The sequence below is a fragment of the Vigna angularis genome, chromosome 1 (assembly GCF_016808095.1).
Source record: "Vigna angularis cultivar LongXiaoDou No.4 chromosome 1, ASM1680809v1, whole genome shotgun sequence".
Taxonomy (NCBI): Eukaryota; Viridiplantae; Streptophyta; class Magnoliopsida; order Fabales; family Fabaceae; genus Vigna; species Vigna angularis.
The window spans coordinates 41,758,962-41,780,900 of record NC_068970.1 but is presented as its reverse complement, the minus strand read 5'-3'; the positions used below and the strand labels follow the sequence as shown (position 1 = coordinate 41,780,900).

Here is a 21,939-nt window from a genome sequence, read left to right as displayed (position 1 = left end):
AGTCAAATAAAAAAAAGTTAAATTTAAGAAAACAATCACTTAAAAATAAAATTAATAAAATAATTAATTTAATTTAAAAAAATATGTTAAGGATAAAATTAGAAAACAGTAAACACCAAAATGAAAAATCCTCACTTTATATAGATACAGAGAATATATTAATTATTCTTAATTAGTTTTCAGTCTGGAGGCGAATATTACGTTCTTCAATACAACTTCAACAAAATTAATTAGGAAAATAGGAAATCCACCATAAAAGTTTATTATCCATTCTCTTATATAAAACTAAAAATCTCTAATATTTTGGGTACAAAAAATTCATTCTTTGATATGGTAGGGGAACAAGATAATCTTAAAACATTAATACGGGAATCAATTTTCATTGAAATACAAATAATATCCATAGGAAAAGGTCTTTTGGGGGAGGAGACATTTCTCTTTGCTTCCTCCAATATATATGACTGTAATTTTATATTCTTTCACGCATATAAAGAAGAATAATAAATAATACATTTTTTTTAAATAGTTGAACAAAAATAGTTTCACTTTTTCGATAAATGTATTACTATGACTACAGACAAAGTAATTAATTTGAAGAAAAATTGGGAAGAAACAAATTAACGTTTCAACTGAAGATGAGCACAACAGTCAATTTAGAATTTTTCTTTCTTTAGATGACTAAAACTACGGTCATTATGGTAAAGAGATAGTACATTTCTATAACTATGGTAAAAAGGTGAGCTTGTTTAAAGAGAATAGGAAAGTTTAAAATAGAAGTTATCAATGATATATCACTTTAAACAATCTTAATTAAAAGTCAAATAACTTCCCATCGAAAACAGGTAAGTATCGGAGAACAATATCGCTTGCTCCAGCCATGTTGCACCTTGATCTTTCTACTACTTTCTTTACACTATTGCGATTTCACAAGACTCTTCTACGCACATTATTAATCTCCAAGAACTCCACTCAGCCACTACACTCACATATGTAATGATGAAAAATAATGAAGAATCACTCACGAGTCACGAATAAGCTCTAATAACATGTTCGCCATCACTTACAATAGGAATTATACTTGACAGAATGTGTGTTACAGAAAACAATGGCAGACAGACTTGCTTACATAGCTAGTAACAAACTTTTAAACTTTGAATTTACAACATATTTATCAATGCTACTTTTTGAGACTTAGATTCGAGTTCATGAGTATTACCTTACTATAAGTTTATGGGAACTCTCAAGCCATCATGAGCAAGTTGTACCGATAGTCCTTCCCTAACACAATTATAGAACAATCAACAGTGTAATATGCTAATATCACCACCAAGTACAAACTATGGAGGTAAATAGTTAGACAATATTCCCATGGTATTGTTGATCAGTTCTATGAATCAAAATATCACAATTACATTTTTATTAGTTTCTTTTGCAATTTTGACAAATGGAAAGAAGTATACTACCTTTTGGACCACTCCATTAAAAACTCATTGTCCTTGTAGTAATCAAATTCGTGTGTCATTCCAATCAATAAGGTTTGCTTCGGACACAACCTCTTCACAGTTTCAAGGGCCTGTGAAATTACAAACAATAAGATTTCTCCTTTGGGGACATAATTGTCAAATTTCAACTTAACTAATTGGCATTTATCAAATGATCTCAAACCTGTGAGTGTTACCCAGGTTTGAACTAGATTGAGTTGGAAATTTATGAGTTAAATTGATCCTAACTCACTACACCACATGTGGGTTAAATGAATTCGAGCCAAGTTGGAGGTGGATTGTATGTGACCCACCAACAACTCTTCATAATTTTTTTCATCATTTTTTCATTACGATTATTTACCACTTTTAATTATGTAGGTTGACACCTTATACTTTTTAAGATTAAAAAGTTCAATAGTATTCGAATGAATTATATGCTTAATTTATTTGTTTGTCCAATTATATAAATTAACACTTTGATTTTTACTTACTATATTTATATTATTCCTTTCTAACTATGGTTAATGTTTAGTGAAATGAATGAACATCCTTATTGTAATGCTATAAATAGCTGGGTCAAGCCAAACCGCTTTAATTGCACTGCAATAAATATATGAAACAACTTGGGAGAGCAAAATATGCTCGAATGAACCAATTCACTTAATGCACTAACCCGTTTAATCCACTAACATGTGGTAGAGCCAAGTAACAATATCTAGTACACCAAAAAGGGAGTAAGATTTAGTTGACTCGTTTCTAGCTCAATCCGTAATGACTCAATCTATGTGAGTTGGGTTGGCTCTCTTTCACAATCCTAATTGGGATTAAGTGAAATTACCCAACAAATATGAGCTACACTCCAAGAATTGAGGTAGGCAATATAAGACTTTCAACACCACATATGTCTGCCAAAACTGGAGAGCCTATCAAAACTGACAAGCAATTTTATACCATGTTAGATTTCATCTTAAAAGCAATTGACAATTAGTAAAGGTGTCCATCAAATATATCAGCGATCCTCCAAAATTGAGACAGATGATGTGAGACTTCTCAATAATAAGTCTAAACATAATTTTCTTTTAAAAAGCCAAAATTACCTGTGGAAGGCAAAAGTGAACATTGTGTGATCCGGTCTGTGGAAACAAAGAGGAAATATCAAAGAAGGAAACCACTATCTTTGAGAGAATAAATAAATAAGTGAAAAATGAAATTGAAAAATTTGCATCAGAAAAGGAAAGATAGTACAATCCATCATATAAGGTGAAGAAACACAATCATGCCGACTCGCGAAAATTAAAATATCAACCATGTTGGAAGTCTCTTATCATTAGAGATAAGACCAATTTAGAGTATATAAATGGGTGCAAACCTCACCTTACAAGCCGATTTTGTAGGGTTGAGTTAGGCTTAGAGTCCACTTCTTAACATGGTATCAGAGTCATTCTTAGAATCTATCCTAGCAAGATTTGTTGTTTGTTGAACATATTATTTCACCCACTATCAAACCACCCATTAATGTCAAGTCCCACGTTTGAGATGTTTATACCTCAGCATGAGGAGGTGTGTTGAAAGTCTCATATCGACTAGAGATAAGGTCAATTCAAAATATATCAGTGGGTGCAAACCTCATCTTATAGGCCGATTTTATGAGGTTGAATTATGCTTAAAATCCAGTTATTAACAAACCACAAAAAACAAGTCCTAATGAAGTCAACCAGATGAGCATTGTTGAGAAAATTACAGAAAAGGAAATCCTGACATTATTTATCAAAAAGGAAATAGAAAGTTGGTCGACCCATAGAATCTGATGCGAGGAATCAGTTGCTTGTTCCAGGCCCAATTTGGACCACTATATGAAGAGTATATTCTAGGAGGAAAAAGCCTTAAAAAGCCAACATTGCATTTAGACAGGTGATGATGATACGTACCCAAGAGATAATAAAAATAGGTGGGGCAGAGTTTATAAGAGGAGAGAAAAGGGTGACGTGGCTTTGTGAGGGAATTGTGTTAGTTAGAAGAGAGAGAAAATGGTTTGTTATATATTATGAGGTGTAGGCTGTGAGAGGGGGAGGTTTTTTGGTTTATCGGTGGGATTGGGAGAAGAAGATTACGATTCTTCTCAGGAGCTTGCTCTGGGCAGAGGGTCTAGAACTTTCTTGAGTTTTCTGGTTGATAATAATATTGAATTTGCATCACTTCATTTTTTCGTATTTCATTCCCTTTATTTCCAAATTCTGGTTTCTAACAAATTGGTCCGACCTGCCGGATTCAATATTTCCCGATCAAAAATCATGCCACCAAGAAAGAACAATGTCCAAGGAGAGCCAGCGGGTGAGGAGAATGAGGCAGATCTTGTTGTGGGTGAGGTCGATAAACTCAAACCGGTGGTTGAGGAGCTTGTGGCGCAATTGTTGCAAAGTCAAACCAACTTGGAGAAGCTGCGTAAGGATTCAGCAGAACAGATCGTAACCTTACGCCGAGAAGCCGCTGAGAATCAATCAAAGCTCCTTCACTTAATTTCGAAGTTCACTAATATGAATGAGGGGGAGAACGAAGAGTTGGGGTCAGGATCGGTGAATACGCAGAGAACGAAAAGTATGAGACAACTCGAGGGGGACGATTTAGCCGAATTTTGGCAATCGATGAAGAAGATAGAATTACCACCGTTCTATGGAGAAGACCCAGCGGGGTGGATAGCAAGAACTGAAGTTTATTTTAACGTACAAGAGACACGAGAGGCAGTCCAGGTGAATCTCGCACAACTGTGTATGGAAGGGAGCACAATTCATTATTTCCATGCTTTATTAAATGAATATGATGAGTTAACTTGGGAAGATTTGAAACGAGAGATGCTGGAGCGATATGGAGGCCGGGGAGAAGGGAGTATTTATGATCAATTGGCTGCCATAAAACAAATAGGAAGTATCGAAGATTATATTACAAGTTTTGAGTGTCTTATTGCTCGAATGCTCGATGAACAGTACTTTTCTTATTTTACACAAGGGCTGAAGTACGAAATACGTGCGAGAATACGAAGCTTGCACGTGGCACATCCTTTGTCCAGGGGCTGCATGATGAATGTAGCTCACACCATCGATGTGGAGATATCAGGGAGAAATAAAATATGGCAGGGAAGGGGAGAGTCTCGAGGGGATAGGTATCAAGTAGGGCACCGACCCATTTCAACTGTGGTGGGAAAAACTGGTCCAAAACAGAATGGGGGAAGTTGGGGAGGAAATGGGCTTGGCCCAAGTGTTCAGAAGGATTGGGTGCAAAGAATAAAGGGGGGTCACGTGATAGAGGAGCAAATCATCTTTCAAATGCGGTGGGGTGTACAGTCCCCTTCATCAATGTCCTATTAAGCAGCTAAGGGTGGTCATGGTGAATGAGGAAATCCAAGTTGAATGCGAAGGAGATGAAGAGGAAAATGAGGAGAGGGATGACGAAAATGAGGTGGTGGCAGAATGTACAACGTTAAATCTTTACTCTCTCACGAGAGACCGAAATGATCAACCGAGGACTATGAAGTTACGGGGTCTGATTGGGGAGATTCCGATGTTGTTCTTGGTCGACAGCGGAGCCACGCACAATTTTATTTCACGAAAACTTGTGGAAGCTTTGGGTTGGCAGTGGGAAAGAACCAAGCAAATGAAGCAAGGTTATCGAACTCGCGAGTTAACTCGTTAACTCGGTCGAGTTTGCGAGTTAACTCGTTAACTCGGTCGAGTTTACGAGTTCACATGGTGCTTTCGAGTTAACTCGTAAGCAAACTCGCTTTTGGTGTAGAATCGGTGGAATCGGTGGTAGACTCGCTAAACTCACCTGAAATCGCGAGTCTGGTTCCGATTTTGCGAGTTTGGGATCTTCGTTTTCACTATTCATCTTTGCTCACTGTTCATCTTCGTTCTCAAGCTCTCGTGTTCGATCACACCCTCCGTCGCGCCCTCGTTCATCAGGCTCGCCCTCCGTTGCGTCGTCCATCTCGGCGTTCGAACTCGTCGTCCGTTGCACCGCCTTCGTTCTTGTCGTTCGATCTCGCCTTCGTTCCCGCAATTCGCGTCGTCTATCGATCTTGCCGTCGATCTCGCCATCGACCTCACCGTTGATCTCGCTGTCGACTTTGCTGTCGACCTCGCCGTCAACCTTGCTGTATCGTCTTTGAACTTGCGGGTTGCGTGTAAACCCTCAATGGTTAACTTGGTTTTATGTTTTAAGAGCAAGTACTTTAACGAGTAAACTTTACCTGCAGCATATATTTTAATAATTTATGTTTTACAGTAGCATATATTTTAATAATCTTATGTCATTGCAGCATTCATTTTATTTTTAAAAATTAAAATACACTGCACGGTTGAAAAAACTTTGCTGCCACAATATTTTAAGCTCCTGGGCATTTTATTTATTTTTATGTTTGTAGCAAAGAAGCTTATTGAATTTATATAATTTTATTATTTTATTTGAATTACAATTTTATTTATATTTTTTTTCATGCAAAGTAAACTCTTACGAGTTTACGAGTCGAGCTTACGAGTAGAGTTTATTAGACTCTCACGAGTTTACGTAAACTCTCGAGTTTGACAACCTTGAAATGAAGATTCTGATGGGAGATGGGCACAAATCCGAGACTCAAGGAATTTGTCGAGGTATCAAAGTAAGGATTGATGATGGTGAGTTTGAAATTGATGCTTTTCTCTTTGATTTGGAGGACATGGACGTGATATTGGGGATGTCGTGGTTAACGACGTTGGGAGAGACCACTGTGGATTGGAAAAAACAGCAAATGAAGATCCAGACTCAGCAAGGAGAGAAACTGCTAAGAGGGGCCCCTCATGGGGATTCATTGTTAATGGTGTTGGAGGAAAAAGAGAAGATGGAAGTTACAGAGTTGGGTCTAGAGCAACGAAGCGTCTTAAATCACTTGCTGCAGTATTTCAAAGATGTGTTTGAAGAACCTAAGGGGCTACCTCCTAGACGTGTAAAGGAACACAAAATTCATCTCAAACCAGGACAAGAACCTATTAATGTGAGGCCTTACAGATATGCGTATCATCAGAAGAATGAAATTGAGAGACAAGTGCAAGAGTTGATGGAAGTGGGTCATATCAGGCATAGCCAGAGTGCTTACTCGAGCCCAGTCATTTTGGTGAAGAAGAAAAACAACAAATGGCGCATGTGTGTTGATTATAGAGCTTTGAACAAGGTCACTATTCCACATAAATTTCCAATACCAGTTATTGAGGAGTTATTGGATGAGTTGCATGGAGCCAAATATTTCTCTAAATTGGACCTTCGTTCAGGATATCATCAAGTCAGAATGAGGGAGGAAGACATTTCAAAGACAGCATTCCGAACCCATGAGGGTCACTATGAGTACCTCGTGATGCCCTTTGGACTTATGAACGCCCTATCGACATTCCAAGCTCTCATGAATGAAGTTTTTCGGACGCTGTTGAGACGAGGGGTATTGGTGTTTTTTGATGATATACTCATGTACAACAACAGTTGGGAAGAGCATATGCAATTGCTTAAAAAGGTGTTAGAAGTGTTGAGAGATCACCAATTATTTGCGAACAAGGAAAAATGTTTGTTTGGCCATGAGAAGGTGGAGTATCTGGGACATATTATTTCCATACATGGAGTTGCGGTGGACCCAGCGAAGGTTAATAGTGTGTTAGAGTGGCCAATTCCCAAGAACGTAAAGGGAGTTCGTGGATTTTTGGGTCTTACAGGCTATTATCGTAAGTTCATAAAAGATTATGGTAAGATAGCTAAACCACTAACAGAGCTTACTAGAAAGGATGGATTTGAGTGGAATGAACGAGCTCAAGAAGCATTTGATGAGCTCAAACAAAGGGTCGCATCAGCACCAGTGTTGAGGCTCCCAAATTTTGAAGAAGAGTTTGTCCTGGAATGTGATGCCTCTGGGACAGGGATTGGAGCAATCCTAATGCAAGGAAAAAGACCTGTGGCGTACTATAGCAAGGCCTTGAGTTCACGCAATTTGACGAAGTCAGCCTACGAAAGAGAGTTGATGGCAGTGGCATTGGCTATCCAACACTGGAGGCCTTATCTTTTGGGTCGTAAATTTACTGTTTTTTCAGACCAGAAGAGTCTTAAGCAATTAATGCAGCAAAGGATATCCCTTTAAAAGATTACGCGGTACGATTGAATCAATTAAACCCTTATGGAATAAATATTCAGCTACTTGTGAATCTTCGGGCACTGTCTTATTCAATGTTTGTTCAATTACTCTTTTACCAGCAAATGCAATATAAGTGTTTGGTTCGGCAATAATGATATCCCCCGCAGTAGTGCTTTCCTATATAAGAGAAAGGCTGCTCTTACCTGGGTCTGCCTAAGCACCGGCTTTGGAGAGGTCTTTCTTTGTCTCTTTTCTGGACGGCTTACCTAAGCTTGGCACAGATGTTCGTACAATCCAATCTGTCTTTCTCTTCAGCGTTTTATATTATCAAGATCGCTTAGTGATACTGGAGAAATCTGTGTGGGTCAATAGGTTATTAGAAGAAGCTCACTCTACTCCGCAAGGGGGTCACTCAGAGTTTTATCGAACCTACAGAAGGATTGCAGCCAATGTGTACTGGAAAGGAATGAAGAAAGATGTCCAACAATATGTCCAAGCCTGTGATACATGTCAGAGGTAGAAATATATAACAGCAGCCCCTAATGGTTTATTACAGCCTTTACAAATTCCGGAAAGAGTTTGGGAGGATATTAGTATGGATTTCATTACTGGATTGCCCCGGTCTAAAGGCTTTGAAGCAGTTTTGGTAGTGGTGGATCGTTTAACAAAATACTGCCATTTTGTTCCCCTTAAACATCCTTATACGGGAAAGTCCTTGGCTGAGATTTTTGTAAAAGAAATAGTAAGGCTGCATGCAATACCGAAATCGGTGGTGAGTGATAGGGATCCGATATTCATGAGCTTGTTTTGGAGAGAGCTCTTTAAGATGCAAGGAACAAAGCTGAAAATGAGCACGGCGTATCATCCGCAATCGGATGGACAGACTGAGGTAACTAATCGATGTCTGGAGACTTACCTCAGATGTTTTATTACTGATCAACCCAAGACGTGGGTGATTTGGATGTCGTGGGCAAAGTTGTGGTTTAATACCACTTATCACAGTTCCACAAAACTCACTCCTTTTAAAGCGGTGTACGGAAGAATTCCTCCTAAGATTGTACAGGTGGTTCAAGGAGAGGTGAGGGTAGCAGCTGTTCAAAAGGATCTTCTAGAGAGGGATGAAGCACTGAGACAGTTGAAGTCTCATTTATTACGTGCCCAAGACAGAATGATGATTCAAGCTAATAAGCATCGAAGGGAAAGACATTTTTCGGTGGGAGATCTTGTGTTTTTGAAGTTGAAACAGAATAGGCAGCAGTCGGTCATGAGCAGAATTAATCATAAATTAAGTGCTAAATACTATGGACCATTTGAAGTAGAGGAGAAAGTAGGAGAGGTGGCATATCGTCTAAAATTACCACCTACTTCAAAGATTCATCCTGTTTTTCATGTATCTTTACTGAAGAAAGTGGTGGGCAAGTATAAGGTTGAGGATGCTCTCCCTACAGGGTTAGATGATGACAGAGCTGAAATATTAGTTTCCATGGCCATCTTAGCCACTAGGAACTACACCAAAAGAGGAGAAACTAAGAAGCAGGTACTGGTTCAATGGAGAGAGCAGAATGTAGATGAAGTCACTTGGGAAGATGAAATAAATATTCGAAGTCAGTTTCCAAAGTTTAGCCTTGAGGACAAGGCTTTAGTTCATGAAGAAGACATTGATACGTACCCAAGAGATAATAAAAATAGGTGGGGCAGAGTTTATAAGAGAAGAGAAAAAGGTGACGTGGCTTTGTGAGGGAATTGTGTTAGTTAGAAGAGAGAGAAAATGGTTTGTTATATATTATGAGGTGTAGGCTGTGAGAGGGGGAGGTTTTTTGGTTTTTCGGTGGGATTGGGAGAAGAAGATTACGATTCTTCTCAGGAGCTTGCTCTGGGCAGAGGGTCTAGAACTTTCTGAGTTTTCTGGTTGATAATAATATTGAATTTGCATCACTTCATTTTTTCGTATTTCATTCCCTTTATTTCCAAATTCTGGTTTCTAACAGATGATAATTCTGGTTGTAGTGGCTAGTAAAGGATAATTGAAGTAGGAGGTTACACTTGCATGAGGAGCATTCAGTCATTGGACTTGTGCAGTGTTGTAGTCCGTGTCTTTAAAAGGATTACCAATGGGCTGGTAGAGGGTTTTGACCAACAAGAAAGTTGAACAAAGTGTTGTAAACCAAAAACCAAAGTGTTGTAAACTAAAAACCACCAAAATACTGGCTCACAAGATGATAACATGATAGGAATTTAGGTACTATTTGATGCCTAAGTCTCGTATAGATCAATATAAGATATTTGAGAGAATATTTAAGTGTATGATTCTAATCCTATATTATCTAGCTTATAAGGGTGGCTTCCCAAGTCCTTGGTGCTTATATTTCATTCTTGAATAATACAATTCATTCTTCCATTAGTTCTTCCTTCTCTCTTAGCAACTCCCATTCCAGTTTTAACACTTCGGTATTCATGTGCTTTAAACAACAGGTCTATTTCTTTGCATTTCTCTCTTAAAGCATTTTCCCTCCATGAATCTAAAGGTAATTACAGCGATGATAAGGATCAAAATCAAGTTCGTCCAAAGGTACGAGGACTAAAACACACTTTTCCCAAAATTTTCATTATTACATCCAATAGATTTTGTTACTGAAATAAAAAATTAACAATAGATAGAAACAGGGTTTTATTTTAAAATTACGAAATCCTGAAGTGATCACAAATTTCTAGACCTGTCAACTTAGCCCATTTGATAGGATTTGACACTAACCCACATGGGTTGGGGCTAAAAATGCCTACAGAGCCGAAAACATCCTATATTAAAAAAGCCCATAAGGTTATATACCCCAAAAGCCCTATGGGTTAGGGCTAGCTATGTGCTTTCCTTTTTACCAAATTTTATGTACATAAACATGACTCTATCATGTTTATTCAGTTTCAGACCCCCAATTTACCAACACATATCCCTCTCTTCTTATCCTTTCTACACTTATCTCACCCAACCAAAATTTTAACTCTTGATCACTTGTGTTGTGCTGATCTACTACACATTACATATTGGTTTACCTCACCAAAAAATCATTTTATTTTCTATTTACTTTTTAAAACACTAAATCATACTGTTTTTTAACAGTTAAAAATATTAAACTGGCTATGTGGAAGTGGAAAGGTGGTACTGTAGGACATTTTAAAGAATTTATAGAATAATATATAGGACCTGGTAATGACCAAAAAGCTTGGGATGGTGAAATATAATATTAATGCGTCTCTGTTAAAAACCTAACTAGATCAACATTAAAAGGCAAAAATGTGGCAGCAAGTTGTTATAATTGGTGTTAAGAAATTGCCTAAATTCCACACAATACAATATGATTTGATAGAGCTTCATGAAACAAGCCTAAATCCATTTAAACCAAATACAGATAGAAGTTTGATACATATCTCACAGTTAACCAGAAATTGGAACAAATCAAGTACAGTAGGTCAAAACAGGATCAATACAATTTCTCATGGTTTTAAACAATGGTAAAAACCACAGTTTCAGTGGCAATTGCACTCACAATGTAAAAGACTGAGGAAATTTCGTCTATAATAATAGTAATATAGAGCCATGCAATTAGTAAACAAACAGCTATAAGCATGAATTCAGCTACTTTAAAATTTCAAATCCACTTAGCAGATATCTTATTTCTTTTGTTAATCAAAAGAAGTAAATACAAACTTATGTTAAGCATTTCTTAAACAAGCAATTATGTATTTATTTAGAAAAGTAGAAAATTATTTGCTTTTAAAATAAGCAATTCAGAGAAACAGATAAAAAGACAAAAATCTGATTAAAAATAAACTTCAACAAACTCACCCAAATCATATGACACAACAAAATAAAATAAAGAAAAATAAAAAAATAAAATAAAGAAAAATGACAAGCTGCATAGATGAGATCCAAAAGCAAGAATAGAATATGCAGAAGTAAAATGGGTGTTAGAGATGACATAGTACCGCTTGTGGAGTTCTGCCGTGAGAAGGAATTTTTTTCATTTGGGGCCACGAGAGTTAACCCAGCCCTACTTCTATCTCAACCCACTTCATGGGGGCTCTAGGGGTCAAGGGCTTTGGAAAAGCACCCTAATGTGTGGGTCGAAAAAATAGGGCCTAGCTTTGGAAAAGGCCAGGGCTGGCCTAGGGGCTTAGGATTAAAATGACAAGTCTAAAAATTTCAATGCATTTAGTCCAGTAAATATGGGTTTAGTAATATATTAATGTTCTTCATAGATCAAGTTATTATATACTAATGAATAAGATGTTTTCCTTGTCTTATATTAGAAAATCAATGGAAAAGTTTATTCTGGGAGAAAAGACAGCTAAAACTTTGTAGAACAATGTTTACACTACAAACACAGACAGACTGAGAGATCAACAATTTAAAACGCCAGCACTGACCTTTTTCAATGAATCCAAAATAAGAAGATCCTACTGCCCAGCCCCATTTTTTGAAATGACTGTAGAAAAATGACATTTTGCTGTCAGAAAGCATACATCTACATAGTTTTATACTGATGTATTAATGCTTCAAAAGCTTATAGATGTGCCAGTTGCCTATCTATTGTTCCAATGAAGAGACAAGACAACAAATTCATGAACTTATTGCTTCTTCTGGATGATATATCATCATAAAGATATCGAGGTTAATATTTTAGGTCTGGAAGCTTAATTCTAGCTGATCTTTGATGAGATCTAAATCATATTGAAATACTTTCTTTACACTAGTTGTTTGGTATTTTCTTTAACTTTGTCATTAATATAGACTTTCCCTCTAATGGAGAACATTGAGTATAGAAGGTAGAAGTAGTTGGTGATACAGAGAACATTAAGTTCCCCAATGGAGAGCAGAAGCTTCCTTATCAATGAATAGCAGGGCCATAATCATCATAAAAGAATACAAATTAAGGTATTTCTCAGTAGCCTTTAAAGGACAGTTGGACATGTTCTTAGCTTCTCATTTCAAACTAATTAACAGACAGATAATAACTCATCCTATTGCACATGAATGATCCAAATTTAAAGTTTGGTCAAAGGGAAGAAAAGAAGAAATGATTTTATTTTTGTTTTTAGTGAAAAAGTGGGACGAGAAAATGTAATAGTATATAATGACCTATATACCAAGTGATGTTTAGGAGAGATAGCACTAATGAAGTAGCACATATGACCAAGCGGGGAAGAAATGGCATCAAAACTCACCATACTCTGTACTAGCTGGAATCCGTGAAACATCAGAAAGATAAGCCACCCTATCTTTATTACCAAAAAGGAAACCCAGACAGATATAATCCTCTCCATGCATTACCTAAATCCAGAAATGTAGTTCATAAGTTCATGTAATGAAAAAGTGGTATTACATTCCTATCATCAATGACAAAGTTCGCTGTGATTAACTGGCAAAGGAATCAATTTTAAGCCTGATGCAAAAAAAGGTTGGTTACAATCTTCAGCAACTATGTTCCAGCAAAACTGGGCCACCCTTCTGATTTCTTGCCCTTCTTTCTGTTTTTTCTTAACCAAATAAGGAAAGACCGTTTCCATTCTGTTGCAAATGTGCAAAAAAGAAATCAACTATCTAGAAAAAAATGCATCCATAAAATCAAGTGAAAGGGGAATAATGCTGACATAAGATTTGTACTGCAATCAGAAATATTTTCAAAGCAAAAACTGTGTTTATCAATATCCTGTAACAAAACTAAAAGCTCATCTGATGTGAGTGCTTCCTTAAAGCTCATACTTTCTCATAGTAAAGCAAAATATAATTTCATGGCACCAATGTTTCCACTTGGGATTTTAGTAAGCCAATTTTCTCACAAACCTAGGATATTTGACCAACTCACATTATTAAAAAGAGAAAGGTATAAAATAATTCATTGAATCAAATTTATCATTTACAGAAAAGTAATAGTTATATACAATAGCAAACATACTAACAAGCTAAACAGAAAAGGAAACAAAATAATGGATTATATATAATATCTAGAAACTAAATATCTGATTATATACAATATTTATAATACCTAAAAACTAAATATTTGATTATATATACTACAATATCTAATTATATTTTAGTCTAGTATCCCCCTCAATTTGGAGAATAAATGTTGATGGTTCCAAACTTGCAATGAAATGATTGAAGGTGATAGGATATAAGGTAATAGATAATGTTAGGGGCTGGAAGGTATACGAGAGAAGAAGAAGGGCACCGAACGGTGGAAGGCGGGGAAAGGTCGAGCCAAACGGTGGAAGGTGGTGAGGGAGAAGAAGAAGAGCACCGAACGGTGGAAGGCAGGAAAAGGTCGAGCCAAACGGCTGAAGGCGGTGAGGGCTCGAGCAGAACGGTGGAAAGAGGTGAAGAACTGGAGCCGATCGATTGAAGAGTTACTATCCTAACTCTTATAGCAGTTAGGATGGACGGGAAATATTTATAGTAAATAGAGCTATATTATAGGGAAAATATTCAGTATAAGATATTTATAGTAAATAAAGCTATATTATAGGGAAATATTCAGTATAAGATATTTATAGTAAATAGAGCTATATTCTAGGGAAATATTAAGTATAAGATGGGCGGGAAATATTTAATATAAATAGAGCTAGACTCTATTGTTAGGGTTATGCTTTTGATTATTGAGGTTGTTAACAGGTGGCTATAGTCCTGCGGGAGGTTATGCTCCCAACTATCCTTGTTTAGAGAATTCTATTACCATTAATAAGAGAAATTCATTCTTTCATTATCTTTTTTGCCTACTATGATCGTGGTTAATTAGGTTTCCTACTCAGAAACCTAACAGAAGGCAATAGCAAGAACGACTTTCGTGAACATATCGGCTATTTAATGCTAGCTTCTGACATGAATGAGAGTCAAGAGCTGCTTTTGAACAACTTTACGAATGAATTGATAATCAATATCTATATGTTTAGACCTCTCATGGTGAGAAGGATTAGAAACAAGGTGTGTAACAGATTTGAGTAATCTTTGTAGCCAAAATACTTCACTAGCTACTGAAAATAAAGCAAAATATTTCGATTCTACCAAAGACTTGAACAGTATACTTTATTTGATTGACTTGCGGAAAATTAGAGAATTATCAAAAAACACAAAATCCAGTAGTTGATTTTCTAGTATCTAAATATCTGCCTCAGTCTGCATTAGCATATGCTGAAACATGAAATTTGTTGTTAGTCAAGAAAAAGAGACCTTGACCTAAAGTGGACTTCAAGTACTGTAACAGGTGATGGACTAAAGCTAAATGTGTGGTTAATGGATTTTGCATGTCCTGACTAAGCTTATGAACTACCAAAAGTAATGTTTGGTCTGAAGATGGTCAAATACATAAGTGTCCAATTAATCTTCCATACACAGAGGGATCTACAACAGTGTCACCATTATTGAAACTAAGTTTTAAGTTAGGACCCACAGGTAGTGTAGTTGGTTTGCTGCCTAGAAAACCAATCTCATCAAGCAAAGATAAAGTATATTTTCTCTTAAAGAGACATCAACGTACGAGAAAGTTAAACAGTGCCGATAGCTACTATAGGAATAAAAAATTGATTGGAGAACATAAAGGTTATGTCACTGACATGTGTAAGATTGAAAATATAACAGAATGATTTACATAAGTACTAACACCTAAACAAATGTCATAAAAAATCCAACGACTAGAAAAAGGTTTAGCCTCTAGAGTAGATATAATCATACCACTATGAGTAACTGTGTGAGATTTGGTGTTTGACCCTGGAGGAGATTCAACAATTGTTGATATTGTTGTGATGTAAGTTGAAAACAGGAAAACTCCTTTCTAGTGTCCTGAGAGACCGTCTGACTAGAAGCATGATAAACCAATGCTAACTTTTGTAGTTGGGTGGATAACCAACCAACCTATAGCATTGATTTTTGCTATCACTGGTGATTCCTCAGTGAGCACACACAGGTCTACCTCTCTTGTTCATAAAATCAAAACAATTCTTGACTGCGAAAGCATGGGAAGATTCACTTTTGGCCGACAACGAATGTCCTTCTGCTTCTCTTCTTGAATAACAAAAGAAAATGTCTTGGTGATAGGGGGAAAATGATCCATTGAAAGAAGTTGACCTCTGATCGAAGAATAAGCTTCATTAAGACCCACGAGAAAGTGCATAACATACTCCATTTGATCATAGTCACACCATGGTTGGATGTCGTTGCAGGTACATGTATGGGTAGGCTTTAGTTGAATCAAAGATTCCCAAATTGATCCTAACTTCGCATAATAAGATGAGATTGACATGGATCTTTATTTCTCATCTTTAATATCCATTAGTAATTAACTCCCACTAATATTGCCTTTAACTCATTATATGGATAATTTTTTTTCCCATGGTTAACTACAAAAAAAAAATTACAAAAATTCAAAAAACTCAAAATTACATTGACCCCTCGAGATTATATCATAAGCCGAGATTATCGGAAGAGTGAATGCAAAGAATATTAGATTCACCCATGGTATCCATGGGGAAAAACGAAAAAAAAATTTGCGAATAAATGCGGAATTAACACTATTGATATCATATTATTATTGAAAGAAAGGTAGAAAAAGTGAAATCTATATATAATAACAAACATACTAATAGACTGAATAGAAAAAAGAAACAAAATAACTGATTATCTATAATATCTAGAAACGAAATAACTCATTATATATAATATATATAATATATGGAAACTATATAACTGATTATATATTATATGTGATTATATTTTATTCTAATATACATCAAAGAGAAAGTTCTAGTTTACCTCTCCATTGAGCGTTGAGTTAAGTAAACTGGGGTGGGATCAATATCATTTGTGGGACTAAATGGCTGCACAGCACGAATATCATCCAATCCAAGGATTGCATCAGCATGGTCATGAGTCAAAAGAATCTGCAATTCAAGCAAGAGTTAACTAATGTATTATAGTAGGGAACAATCACCAAAAAAAGCTCCATCTGGAACAAAATAAGACACCTGACTGAACACATACAAAGTTAGATTCATATTGAATCTAAAATTTAAAAAGTTTAACCAAAAACAAGCACAGTAAACAAAGAAGGGAAGTTGAGCGACTGACAGAATCTACTCTGGGAATGCGATGGAAAACAAACCACCTAAGTACAGACTCCCTGAAGGTCTTGCCAGCATCAATCAATATATATTTTTGAGTGGCATCGGTTTGAGAGTAATATTTGATTAACAGAGAGGTATTGCACCTGCAAAGGCAAGTCCATAATACATACAATGAAAGAGCTCGATTCAGTCCCTGGAATTGAGCTTAATTTCTACGAATTGCTAAAGTAAAAAGTTCTACCCGGTCTACCAATCAGTAATCAAGGTTGAGATAACTTAGAATTTACGGTAAAGTCAACAAACTTACTATGATTGAATGAAGTGTAAAGAAAATGGTAGATGATTAAAAGAGTAATCATAAAAGTTGGTGTGAGATTGGGAGTGAAGAAGTGAGGTACCTGTAGTTAGGGTTGGATTGAGGTGGGAGAGACAGGGATTGAGTGCAAACAGAACACGGCGGATCTGAAGGTTCAATGAGGCAACTCATGGAGGGAACCGATCCCGAACTTCCCGTTCCCAGAAATATCAATGCCGATTCCATTTCCGTCGCCATTTGCCACAATAGAATACAAACGTAAGAATGAAACGTGTGGAGAAAAACTAGCTAAGTTTACTAGTGTGTAGTGTAGGAGGGAAAGTCTCTTCCACCTTCCTAAACCTTTCTCTTTTTCCACTAAGATTTTAAATCAAAATGGAAAAAGATTTCGGTACGTAGACCAAGTGAGATAAAGTAAGAGAGACTTAGGAACTTTATTACTTGCTAAGATAATTTTAGGAGGAGATAATGACTTACTTTTCAACAAAAGAAAAAGATAATCACTTTCTAGAGTACATTTTGAAGACTTTATTTTAAAAAAAAAATTAAAATATAAAGTAACTTTGAAATAAAAAATAAAAATGAATTCCATTATAAAATAAAATTTAAGTAGAAGAAGTGTTTTAGACGTGGGATAATGATACTTTGACAATATTTTTTTGACAACATTTAACACTGTTTACGTGTCATTCTGTGATTGGTCCAATATTACTCCACAATCAATAATAACAATCATAAACACCAACATAGACCAATCATAGAATGACACGTAGACAGTATTAAAATGTTGTCAAAAAAATATTGTTAATAGACATGGGATCTCTTATCACAATCAAAACACTTTGTTACATTTAACTCTGAAGCTCCTAACATCATCTCTAATGTAAGTTTCGATATGGGCTTATAACTAGTATAGACCTAATTATGACCCAATAACTCATAAACATACTTTACCTATAAACTTGATCATTATTAATATTAAAGCTCGAGATCATGATCAATCATTTGGTGGGTGATGCAAAAGAGGATGAGACGTTCACATTGACCTTCTGTGACATGGACTGTCCGGTCTTTGTTGACTGGACAATCATACCACACAAGATACAAAACTAATATTTTATAAATAAATTAGAAAAAATTTGTTCTAAAATAACTAGATCTAAGTTAATTATTTTTACTTTTAACAAATTGATATAGTTATATTACTTGAAATAATAAATTTAAATTGATATAACAATCAGCATAAAAGTAAATGTACATAAACAAATTATTAATCGTAACTAAATTAAATAAGTTATCTCAAATAGAAACAAAATAAGAAACATGTCATAATTATAAACAAAAAAAGGAAAATAAGAGGCAAAGATCATTTAAGGTAATGTAACAATAATTAAATGAACCTTTAAAAACAGAAGGAATCATGTTTATTTGAGGGATTTTAAAAATTGTTCACATCTTTGCTCAATCCTCATAAATATCAAAATATTGATATTGATTTTAATTTGGTTTGTTTAGGTTGATATTATTTTCTCTGTTATCTTTAAGTAGATTTGGGTTTAACTTTAATTGATCATGCTATTTTTCTATTCTATTTTCTATTTTTTATATGAGAAAATGATTTTGTTTAACTGAAATTTAGAATACTTCAACAATATTAACTAAAGTCTTGAATTGCACAAAGAGACTTGCTCCAATGAAGTAAAAATCATCTTGTGAGTAATAGTTTGAAGAATGATATTAGACTTGAAGTGAAGTCTTTAAGTATGAAGAGAAGATATTTTAATGATGACCGAAGAAGGAAGATGTGTTTAGTATTTAGCTTTCTTTGTATGTTATGTATTGATTTTGAAGAAAATCTTCAAAGACCAAAGAGAAAATGAAGATGCTTTAATGATGTTTTAAGGTTTTCATGATGAACTTAGTATAATTCTTTGTTACAAATGTGTTTTTCACATATATTCATTAGAATTTTTAATTAAGCACATAACCTATATTAAAAAGATAAAATATTTTTCCAAAGTTAAAATCAAGCACAAAAACATTTTTCAGCATTTTTAGTCAATTATATTTATCAGTAATAAGTTAATATGTTTTTGAGGTTTAAAACAACTAATCAATTATTTAATGTGATTATTTATTAATTTAGAGAATATTTTAAGTGTTTTTCAAATTCTAAATGTTTTAATAATATTTTGTAATTGATTAAATTAGTTTTGATCATTCAATGAGGCACGGGTTTAATCAATTAAAATACATAATAATAAATTTTTATATAAAATAGATGTTGCAACTATTTTTTTAAAATTTTGTTACAGTAATCTATTAAGAGTTTTATTTAACTGATTAAATATAACAACTCATATTTTTAAATCGTGTTTCTCCAAGTATCGTTGCTAAGTGTTTGAATCATAACTTTTTCCATAGAGTTTCAAATGAGATAATTCTTGTTTTTGTTGGAAACTAGACTCAAATAGATTTCAAGTAACTATAAGCACTTATCATTTGGACCTCTGAGCTAGATGCAACTGCAATACGAAAAATAGGTGATGTGAAAGCAAATCTAGAAAAAGGAAGATAACTTGGCCAAAATACAAGGTCCAAAACAAAGACTTATGCACATATTTACAAAAGTGTTTAAAGATAAAAGAAGAAGACTAAAATGTGATCCTCCACAAGAGTATCTTTTTGAAGTTCCATCTTCCCTTTCCATCTTCTTGACCATGAGAGGTCCAATGTCTTCTAAGGCTTGGAGAAAAGCAAAAATAAGGTTGAAAGTCCTTCTTCTACTTTCACTCTCTTAACCTTAGCTTAAGTTTATGCTCCTTGGATAAATATCAATTCAGTTCCCTAAATGGGTTTCCATTATATAGTCATACAAAATACCCAACTTTTTATTAAAATATGTTAGAGTAAAATCAATATACAAAGTGAAAGAGTAGAAGTAAAATCAAAATACATAAGAGCAAATATTTATTCCTACAATAGTAAATCCTTCGCATCAACAAAATATGATAAGGATCTAGCCAGAGGGGATAAGAATCTTTCAAGAGCTCTTCTAAGATCTCTAACTATTCTGCTAAGAGATCGATTTGATCAAAGTCACAAGTTTCTTTAATGACCTCAACCCGCTCAACCTTATCTACCGTAAACCTAGATGAAATACCCTCTTGTCGTGTCCTATAAGAAAGAAATTGTATTCTTACATCTAGATGTCTTATCTAAGCTACCTAAAGTCTTAATACTAAGTTTATGATAAATTTGTTTGGCCTTACACATATGAAAAGGAACAAAATGAGTTTCGCATAACTATAGAAAGGATAGTATTCTAATATGATTACTAATTAATGAGTGTTTTTTTTATGCACTTTTGGATTATCTCATCTTAGCTTTCTTAAATCATAATTGATTTTAAATCCACTATTTTAACTAGGATTTATCCAAATATGATAAAATGAGCTTTAAATCAAACTATTCACTAAAATTAGTTTTTTAAGCCTTGTGAGATGGTAAATAATTTAGGCAAATGAAATGCAGTAGATACTCTAGCTTAAAAAGTCTAATTAGAGAGTCTAGTCTATGGAATTTCCTTAGACGACTTGATGTACTATCCAAGAACCAAGTATTGATAATATAATAAAATGCATAGATGTTTCCTAAGCATTCTAACCCTTCTTTGTGTTGTTGTTGCTGAAGTGTAATCAAGCTTATAAATCCTTTATAGATGATACAACGATAAATATTCTAATGACCCTATAAATAATGGTAGAATATAAATGATGCTAGCATGATTGATATTTGGTGAATTCTAGTAACTAAGAGAAGATAAGATCATGAGCTTACAAAAGAAGTAAAGTGAGTTGGAAAACTGAAAAAAGAAGATTTCAAGACAAGTTATGAGTATTAGACGCATCTACTCTATGTTTCGCTAGAATGGTTTAATGAACTTGTCTACTCTATATAGTCTAGAGGACTTCATTTATTGTGTATTGTTTGATGCATTGAGTGCCCATTGGATCGTCTGTTGAGTTTGGGTTTCTACAAAATAATGTTGTCATTAAGGATATTATTCTATGCAAGATTTATGGGGCTTTTTGACACTAAAAAATGTTGTTTATCAATTGAGTACTCTACGAATGGAAACTGGTTGAATCCCTTAAATCTTTGCACAAAATCTACATAAAACTATCAACGTGAATCTCTATTACATATTAAAACTCTATGACTCAAGTGGTTTCTTTGGATCAACTACACAAAGCCCAAATTTTGTGTATTTGAGAAACAAATTTGACCATCAAAGACAAAATAAAGGTCCAATGTAACACTACTACTAAAGTGATACTTAAATTCATTATGTAACGTTTCTATAACACACATAACACTTGTAACTCTTATACCATTATTTAATTATAAATAAAAAATGAATTCATTCTCTAGATGAAAAGAAATGCACATCCCACTATTCAAAATATAAAACTGCCATCTGAACAAAATCTTTACAACGAAAGGAAATTATTTTGTAAAAATATTAAAAGTAATTAAAAAAACTACTTCTGAAAACTATCTAAAACTCTAATCCTTATTATGCATCATTCTCAACACTTGTACTACCATATGCTTCCCTCATAAGTCATGATCATTTCAGTCAAACACAAACACAAACACAACAAATTGAAGGGTGAGCTAACATAAAAACATATAACCCATAGTTTAAAAATACAACATAATCTTTATTCTCACAACTTATGACACTGTAACGTATACACATGATCACACATTATCACAACACAAGGTCTGAGACTCACACAGAGTCACGGGTTCACTAAAAACCTCCACCACTTCACACTTCACACTGAGCTGCTAGCTCACACAATACTACCAAATACCAT

General features: G+C 34.7%; 1 protein-coding gene across 4 annotated transcripts; it reads right to left on the bottom strand.

Moving 5' to 3' along the window:
• Positions 1–1,032: 1,032 nt before the first annotated feature.
• On the bottom strand, positions 1,033–17,427 carry LOC108334033 (putative hydrolase C777.06c). 4 transcript variants are annotated; one of them, XM_052869848.1, is made up of 9 exons: positions 17,136–17,427; positions 16,742–16,880; positions 16,427–16,554; positions 13,042–13,189; positions 12,847–12,952; positions 2,582–2,617; positions 2,323–2,416; positions 1,464–1,573; positions 1,033–1,278 (listed from the first exon to the last, which is right to left on the bottom strand). In XM_052869848.1, exons 1-7 carry the CDS (start codon positions 17,288–17,290, stop codon positions 2,337–2,339), a joined length of 792 nt encoding a protein of 263 aa, XP_052725808.1. In that variant the 5' UTR covers positions 17,291–17,427; the 3' UTR covers positions 1,033–1,278; positions 1,464–1,573; positions 2,323–2,336. The 4 variants fall into 4 exon arrangements, with proteins under 4 accessions (XP_052725808.1, XP_017425113.1, XP_017425112.1 ...); XM_017569624.2 differs by lacking the exon at positions 2,323–2,416 and adding an exon at positions 12,049–12,107 and having other exon boundaries at positions 17,136–17,424; XM_017569623.2 differs by lacking the exon at positions 2,323–2,416 and having other exon boundaries at positions 17,136–17,424.
• Between the last annotated feature and the right edge of the window lie 4,512 nt (positions 17,428–21,939).